Source organism: Leuciscus leuciscus (genome assembly GCF_965113295.1).
Source record: "Leuciscus leuciscus genome assembly, chromosome: 4".
NCBI classification, from domain to species: domain Eukaryota; kingdom Metazoa; phylum Chordata; class Actinopteri; order Cypriniformes; family Leuciscidae; genus Leuciscus; species Leuciscus leuciscus.
The window spans coordinates 36496908-36506107 of record NC_138728.1 but is presented as its reverse complement, the minus strand read 5'-3'; the positions used below and the strand labels follow the sequence as shown (position 1 = coordinate 36506107).

The following is a 9200-nucleotide window of genomic DNA, read 5'->3' as shown; positions in this document are numbered from 1 at the left end:
AGCGCTGCAGTCTGTTCACATCACGTTTATGTATATAGTAGGCTACTTTATACAATAGATTTCTTATTGCAGCAGCTTTGTAGTAAAACATGAAAAAACAGTGACAGACGTCGCTGTGAGTGTGTGTTAAGCTTGAAGAAGGTCACGCCCAGGGTGTAATTCAATCTAGAAACGCAACTGAGCATTCCTCATTTCTAAGCATTTCAAATTTATAAGAATTATGACAAATGTCACTGAGCATTCGTCATAATTTCAGACTTCTAAGCATTATGACAAATGTCACTGAGCATTCCTGTCATAATTTCAGACTTATAAGCATAATGAAAATACCACTTTGACGTACATCAAATAATTATTAGTGAGAGGGATGTGGGTAACTGTATTCAGTCTCCACCTATATAAAAACTCTCACTCTCTCTCTCTCTCTCTCACACACACACACACCATCTCATACTTCTGTACAGGGTGAAGTGGCAATAAAGTTGAGTTAGACATATACTTAGACCAGGATGAAGGTTTTAGTTGTCCACATCTGGCTTTTCTTACTGCTCCTGAACCAAAGAAACAGGAATATGGCTTCAGGTAAGACAGACAACACTCTTCAAGTAACTTGTGTGTAGGGATGCTCCGATCGATCAGCCGGAGATCGGTATCGGCCGATAATCACATTTTATGACTCGACCGGTACTCACTAAACTTGGCCGATCTCACAAACCGATTGCAATTTGATGACGTAAAAACGTGAGGAGGGACAATGGTTGCGTGGGGACTTAAATGATTTTGCGACGCAGTCATGTCATCGCCGTTGTGGAATTACTATGATGTTTCAAGAAACAAGGAAAAAAATGGCTATTTGCCATGTATGTTTCAAAGAAATCTCACGTGGAGGAGCATTGTCCTCCGTGGCGAGAGCACCTTTCTGAAGAGTATGCTTCGCCCGCTCAGTCAGAATGCCCTTTGTGACATGCTGGTTAGAAAATATGTGAAATAAGTTGGACTGCACAACTAAAGTTTTTTCTAGTCGACTAGTAGTAGTTCATTTAAGCCATTAGTCTAATCGCATATTTATATTAATTTAATCATTTAAATATATACAGTATGGGAGAATACTAAACCACAATGAGCGTTATCGTAGCCTAATATATTGCCTACATTCTGCATATCAAGCGCATGCATAAAGCTTGCCACAAATAACCGGCAAAAGTAATGTTTATGCAGCATGATACATTTTAGCGTACATAAACAAGGTATTCTGGTTACCCATTTCATAATAATCGTATTCCCATTTCTTATCAGTGTGAATTGTTTGTTTTTTTTAGTAGACATTTCAAGCTTTCTATACGTTCTCAGGTCTGTGAGGCGAGTAGCTTATACGCTGAGTTTCGGTTCATTTATGAGACGCGCTCCAGTTCACGTGCCGGCGCCACAGTGTCCTGATTATATTGTCTGCTATATTTACCTCTTATTTATTAAATCCAGGTAATTGGTTGATGAAACAGTGATTGAAATTAAGATACAATTTTTTACAAAACGAAATTCACTTTAAAGAATGGTTTTCTACAAAACAAAAGTACTTAAAGACTCTATGCAAAGTCCTCAGTAATACAGTAAAAAAAAAAAAAAAAGTGTGTCTGTTTTGATACATACATAAATTTATATACATAAAAAATGTAGATAGTATTTTAAGGAACACAAACTTCAAAATTGTATTTATATTTTAAAAGGCTATAATTGTGATGTCATCTTAGATACAACAAGGAGAGAGGGATTAGGGGGGAAATACTAAATAGAACAAAGCAATTAACAATGTAAAAAGGAGAGAGGGATTAGGGGGGAAATACTAAATAGAACAAAGCAATTAACAATGTAAGGGAATACATTTTGCCAAAGCTATGAAGTTGACTTACAATCTGTCAAAATATATTGTGTATATTTAGATCACCAATTTGCTGTTATTGATGTTGTCATGTCTTGATAACTTTAAGATCTGCACACTCTTTGGGTTTTTCAGCCCAGTGTTCAGGACCCCCAGTGCTCTGCTGTCCTGGACATAATAACGAATGCTTCCGTGGGTGTTACTGTGATGAGGTTTGCCTCATCGCCGGTGACTGCTGTCCTGACTACCAGCAGACGTGCATTCAATGTAAGACTTAATAGTCTCAACACAAAACATCCATCCAAGAAGTCTTAATACATTTTTTAAAGTGTTAAAAATCACACCACTCTAATGCCACAGAATCTAATTTTGTATCATCTTCCTCATTCTTACCATCAGCAGCGTGGACGACACCAGACTCACCAACTTTGTTAACCTCATCATCTTCACTGCCAGATACTTCATCCTCATCATCTTCTCTGCCAGTTACTTCATCCTCATCATCCTCACTGCCAGATACTTCATCCTCATCATCTTCTCTGCCAGTTACTTCATCCTCATCATCCTCACTGCCAGTTACTTCATCCTCATCATCCTCACTGCCAGTTACTTCATCCTCATCATCTTCACTGCCAGTTACTTCATCCTCATTATCCTCATTGTCAGATACTCTATCTTCACAAACCTCAGCACCATCATCATCCTCACAGTCAACAACCTCTCCAACATCTTCATCAATAGCCTCACCATCAGGTATTATAGACTATTTTAACTATTTTAATCATTTAAATTGGCTGTATCCCACATTGTACATGAAAACCTGTTACCACATGATTTTTATGTGAGATGACATTCTAGGTTACGCCTGTTTCACACATACTCCGTTTGCATTGTGCTTTCACATATGCTGCGTTTGCAGTGTGCAACTGTTTAGATTTATATATTAAGTTGCTCAAGCAAGTGGCAACTTATGTTAATATCGCAAACATTTTAAATTAAAACATACAATTTAGTCAATTAACAGCCGACTCTCATACCTTTACTTTTGCATTTAAACTGTGCATAATAATAACTGTTATACCATGGGCTGTTTAAATACTCGATTCTGATTGGCTGGAAGGTGTGCAGTAAAACCCTTTAATGCACAGGTAGTTCCAGTCAGTTTGATTACAGTTACAGTTAAAAATTAATCCGCTACTATAAACATTGGTAACCATAGTAACACAGTTACACTTGCAAGCAGAGCGAGAGACTCATAGGAAAACGTTTATTTAGGTAGGCTAAATGGATGATTTTTGCATATCGTTTAATTTGTATGGTGAATATGCCAATTTTGAGAAATGGGCCCAGACACAAGACGAAAAAGAAGACTTGGAGAAGACGTTGAATGACAAAAAGCGGCACAAAGAATTAACAATAAATAAATGACATGATTAGTTCAAATAAAGATTGCCTTGTCACTATCAGTGTTGCCTGTCATTCATAAATAATTGTAATAAATCCATTAAAGAATCATTAAGTTAGCTATATGCTTAAGCAACGAGGGGACTGTAGCTGCTAGACTTTAAAGAGACGCACACAGGTAACTCGCGCACGCATCTCTCTCTCTCTCTCTCTCTCTCTCTCTGTTCCTTCTCTTTCAGTTCTCTGTCTCTCTCTCTGTTCCTTCTCTTTCAGTTCTCTGTCTCTCTCTTTTAATAATGAATTTAAATAAATGTGATAATTCATTCAAATAAAAGCAATCCGATGGCTCTACTTTATTTAAAGTGGACGGAGTGCTAGAACTAACGAGCCGTAACTTAAGAAAATAACCGTCATTTTTACACGTCTGTTAAAAAATTACACTGTTAACATCAGTTACAGCTTTAACTTGTTTTTAACTTGGCAAATAACCAAGGTATAAACGGGATAATCCACGGCTAGCCATGCATTAAAGGATTTTAATGCACTTCGTAGAAGCAACCACCCTCCGCTTCGCGTCGGGCGGTTCTTCGCCTCTACGCCATGCATTAAAATCCTTTAATGCATGGCTAGCCGTGGATTATCCCTTACATAAATTAAAATCGTACATGTGTGATCAATTAATAATTACATATATAATATCTAAATTGTAAAAAATTATTATTCTAAATAAGCATTACTAAAAGCCAGACGATTTTGTCTTTAAAAATCATTTGCTTTGTAGTGACCTTTAATTTGGAGTAGAAACAGGTGGAGTGACTTTATCGCATGAGACATGCTACTTTGCTCAGAACTGATTGGTCCAATTTCGGTTTGAGATCGCTTAGAGATCGGGAGCGTAAGTTACTATGGCGATGAACACTGCTAAAAGCCAAACCACTTTCCCCGTTTCATAATAATCATATTCCCATTTCTTATCAGTGTGATTTATTTTATTTTTTTTAAGTAGACATTTCAAGCTTTCTGTACGTTCTCAGGTCTGTGAGGCAAGTAGCTTATACGCTGAGTTTCGGTTCATTTATGAGACGCGCTCCAGTTCACACGCCGGCGCCGCCGTGTCCTGATTATATTGTCTGCTATATTTACTTCTTATTTATTAAATCCAGGTAATTGGTTGATGAAACATTGATTGAAATTAAGATACAATTTTTACAAAATGAAATTCACTTTAAAGAATGGTTTTCTACAAAACAAAACTTAATTAAGTGGTCAAAATCATGTCTGACCCACTCCAAATGTCTCCTGATATATTAGGCATCTTATGATCCTATCTTACCCATCTCATGCGGTTCCCTTTTCATATAAATCAACATAGATGAAATTTAAAAAAGAACATTATATTATATAAAACATAAATATGAAACGTATATTTACAGTTTTTAAGTTATATTTAAGTGTCACACCGCTCCGCTTTTCTCACGTGTGTAGCCTATACATGCATGTGTGCGTGCATATGGGGAGGGGTGCAATTTTCTAATAATAATTTAATAATACCCAGCGATCTTCGAATATTATTTTTGCTTGAAATGCCCATCCCTACTAATAAGATGTATCAAACTACTCAAATTTGTTCTTTTAGGAGGGTTTTTTTAGGTTTTTTTTTCTTCTTTTTTTTAAATGAATTTTGTCCTGCTCAGACTTGTATTGGACAAGGTTTAAGTTACATCAGACTTCTCCATTTTAGGCGATTCAATGTTTATTTTGTCCTCCAAAGTTTACTATTGGACAGTGTTTAAGTGTGGGCTGCATCAGACTGCTCCATTTTCTCCATTTTGTTTGTATTTATCTTTCTCTTATATTAAGTATATTAAGCATTGGTATCAGGATTGATATTGACTGATCACCATGACAAGAAATCGGTAATCGGTATCGGCTGCAAAAATCCTGATCGCAGCATCCCTACTTGTGTGTATACATGTTCTGTGACAAACTAGTTAGAGGGTCCACTAATTGGTGGACTCTCTGTGTGTGTGTGTGCGTGTGTGTGTGCGTGTGTGCGTGTGTGTGTGCGTGTGTGTGTGTGTGTGTGTGTGTGTGTGTGTGTGTGTGTGTGTGTGTGTGTGTGTGTGTGGCTTTGACTGTACTTGTGAGCAGTGTTGGGAGTAACTCATTACAAGTAACTTCAGTTATGTAATCAGATTACTTTTTCAAGCAACTAGTAAAGTAACACATTACTTTTTTCAATTTACAACAAAATATCTAAGTTATTTTTTCAAATAAGTAATGCTAGTTACTTAATCACATTTATTGACTGACAGCTCTCCTGTCCCCATGTTGAGAGAAATAAAGTGAGGAGGTGTGTGTGCGCTGTGTAAACACGATGGTTATTTTAGTTCTAGACTAAATGTGATCATGCATTTACTCATCTCACTTGCATGAAAACATTCAGTATTCCTCAAAATGAATAAAAACAGTAAAATGCAATCTCAGATTTTTACGCAAAACTTTAATAATTAACTATATTAAATTACACAAATATACTTTTTTTTTTTTTTTTTTTTTGTAAAGCATTTTTTATTGAGCACCAGTAATACAGGGCATGTACATATACATGAATACAAAAGGCAACAATTGTAGAAACAATGCTCATATTTTCTAATAATAACAACCCCCCCCCCCTCCCTCCCTCCCTCCCTCCCTCCCTCCCTCGGAACATGGGACATTCATCCAAGGTAAAAAATAATAAATTAAGACAGAACTAATTGAAGTACAATAAAAAAAATAAAAAAAAAAATAAAAAAAAAATTTTTAAAAGGAAGTATACACACAGACTCACTGCAACTAAGGCTGCACACTTCACAGGACATTTGGTTCACATGGGTAAATAAATATCACAGTAACAAGTGAATAAGCAAGAGGGGCTGCTAATTGGTACTAAGTGGGCATAGTCTTAAGTTTGCCCAGGTGTGACAGTACTGGGTTCCAGACATAGAAGAATTTGTCCCTGGACCCTCTCAGTGTGTATTTTATTTTTTCTAACTGTATGAAATGCATTAGGTCACTAAGCCATAAAGATACTTTAGGTGGATTATTTGACTTCCAGTGTAATAAAATCCTTCTACGTGCAAGCAATGTTGTGAAAGCAATTATGTTTTTATAATTTTTCCTTAGTGTAGAGTATCTTCTATCTGTAATACCGAAGATGGCCATTGCAGCGTTAGGTTGGAGGTCGATGTTAAGAGCCTCTGACAATGTTTTGAAAATCATAGACCAGTAGGTCGTGAGGGCTGGACACAACCAGAACATATGGGTTAAGTTGGCAGGAGTGTTACGACACCTGTCACAGCTAGCATCAATGTTAGGATATATTTTAGCCAATTTCACTTTCGAGTAATGAATACGGTGTAGAATTTTGAATTGAATTAAGCTCAACTTGGCACAGGAAGTGCTGTCATTTACTCTTAGTAGAGCGTTGTGCCAAATGTCCTCCTCTAATTCTAGTTCCTCCCCTAACTCATTCACCCAGTCTGCTCTAATCTTTGCAAGATTTGTGCTTTTAAGACTGGTTATCAGGCCATATATCCTTGAAATATTTTTTGGGGAATTGACTGCGGGTTCTAACAAATTCTCTAAGCCCGAGGGTGGTGGTGTGTATGGAAAGTTAGAAAAATGGTGCTGAAGGAAGTGGCGGATTTGAAAGTAACGAAATAGGCTAGACCGCGGTAGACTAAATCTGTGCGACAAATCATCAAAGTTTGCAAAAATGGAGTTTGTGTACAAGTCTTTAAAATAGAGAATGCCTCGCCTTTGCCAAAGAGTGAATTCAGAGTCTAGCATTGCCTGGGGGAAAAGGTGATTATTGTGTATGGGACTTAAAGGAGAACTCTGTAACTCTAGCGAACTCTAGTCACTTCTTCGCTGATTTTCCCTTTTGTTGTCGCATGTTTTCCCCACGAGCTCCCCCTACAGCTGTGGGGGGGCGTATATTTCACAACACAGTCGTAAAAAACTCACTTGCGGCGGCCTCCTCCCCCTCTCTACCGCTGCTCATGTGCGTTTGTTTTGATCGGAGCAAGCCAACTGTATCGCGTGGAGCTATGTCTACCGAGGTGAGTAATCTGGTAATACATCATACATGCGTGTGTGTTTATGTCGAATTGCCGTAAAGCAATTTGTGTTTCGCGCTCGTTCTCGTTCTAGTTCTCGCTTCTCACGAGACTTCCAATTTCACTTTGCCGGGACGGCAGTGCGCAAGTTGCAAGGTTGGTTTTCCGCCTGGGAACGCTGGGGGGAGCGGGGAAAGTCACCAATATCACCAGAACAGGTTGTTTAACCATCCAAATGATTTCTAGACAGTTTTATTAAGTTAAAAAAGTTACCAAGTTCTCCTTTAAATGAAAAAGGTTTTCACATTTAAAGTTCTGTCTAAGTTGAAACCAAATTTGAAGGGTATTTATGACTACTGGATTATTAGTGTATTTCATAATAGGGGCGGGCAGGCTGGAGGTGACCAGGGCTTTAAGAGATGTTGAGGTGCAAGATGCAGCCTCAAAGAGGCACCAGTCTATGTCAGGGGTATGTAGCCAATGTATGATTTTTTGAACATTTGCGGCCCAATAATAGTAGCAAAGATTTGGAAAAGCTAAGCCACCTTGGTCTTTAGGTCTTTGTAGTAATTCTAACCGTATTCTAGGCTTTTTCCCATCCCATAAAAATGAGATAAAAGCTTTATCGAGGGACTTAAAAAAAGATTTAGGGAGATAAAGTGGGATACACTGAAATAGATAAAGAAATTTGGAGAGTATATTCATTTTGATACAGTTCACCTTCCCTGCCAAGGATAGATTAAGTGATTTCCATTTTTTTAGGTCTAATTTAGTTTTTTCAAAGAGCTGACAGAAGTTTTCTTGATAGAGGTGCTGCATGTCCCTTGTAATATTAATGCCCAAGTATTTAAAGCCATTTTTAGACATTTGGAATGGTAAAACATCATTTTGTATTTGAAGGGCCAGATCATTAACAGGATAACATTCACTCTTACTAAAGTTCAATTTGTACCCAGAGAAAGCCCCAAATTTCCTCAAAGCATGGGTAATATGAGGGGTGCCCAAAGCAGGGTCTGATACATATAATAATAAATCGTCTGCATATAGAGATACTCTATGCTCCCTCCCCCCCCTGTGTATTCCACTAATTGATGGTAAAGTGTTGAGTGTAATAGATAAGGGCTCTATGGCCAAGGCAAATAGAAGTGGGCTGATTGGACAGCCCTGGCGAGTACCCCTTGACAGCTGGAAATAGTGTGAATGTTTGCCATTTGTTACTACAGAGGCTTTTGGTGAGCTGTACAGAAGTTTAATCCATGAAATGAAGTTAGGGCCATAACCAAACTTCTTTAAACATGCCAATAAGTATCCCCACTCCACCCTGTCAAATGCCTTCTCAGCATCAAGTGCGATAACCACCTCGGGGACCACACTAGATACAGGAGAGTAAATTATACTTAAAAGTCGACGGATGTTTGTAAATGAGTGCCGCCCGGAGATAAAACCAGTTTGGTCAGCAGAAATCACGTCATGTATTGTGGTTTCTAGGCGTAAGGTAAGAGCTTTGGCCAAAATCTTTACATCACTGTTGAGGAGGGAGATGGGTCGGTATGAGCCACATTCTGTGGCATCTTTACCTGGCTTAAGCAGGAGAGTAATAGATGCTTCAGTTAGTGTCTGTGGGAGAGAGCCACGGGACAGAGAATCATTAAACATATCGAGCAAAATTGTTGATAACTTGTTGGAAAACTTTTTTAAAAACTCTATAGGGAACCCATCAGGGCCCGGTGCCTTGCCATTTTGCATTGCTTTTATTGCATTAGAGATTTCTATATGATCTAGTGGGAGCTCAGTCTTAGTCCTATGTATTGCTGTTA

At 38.0% G+C, this 9200-nt stretch overlaps 1 protein-coding gene across 2 annotated transcripts in view; it reads left to right on the top strand.

Annotated features, from left to right (window-relative positions):
- Nucleotides 1–271: 271 nt before the first annotated feature.
- LOC309497339 (uncharacterized protein) overlaps nucleotides 272–9200 on the top strand; it is a 77785-nt gene continuing 68856 nt past the window's right edge. Inside the window, exons 1-3 of one of the 2 annotated variants that reach the window (XM_082167558.1) lie at nucleotides 272–582; nucleotides 2012–2143; nucleotides 2276–2629. In XM_082167558.1, the coding sequence (XP_082023684.1) occupies nucleotides 510–582; nucleotides 2012–2143; nucleotides 2276–2629 (559 nt within the window). In that variant the 5' untranslated portion in view covers nucleotides 272–509. The remainder of the gene's footprint in view (nucleotides 583–2011; nucleotides 2144–2275; nucleotides 2630–9200) is intronic. The other variant, XM_082167557.1, reaches the window with a different exon arrangement.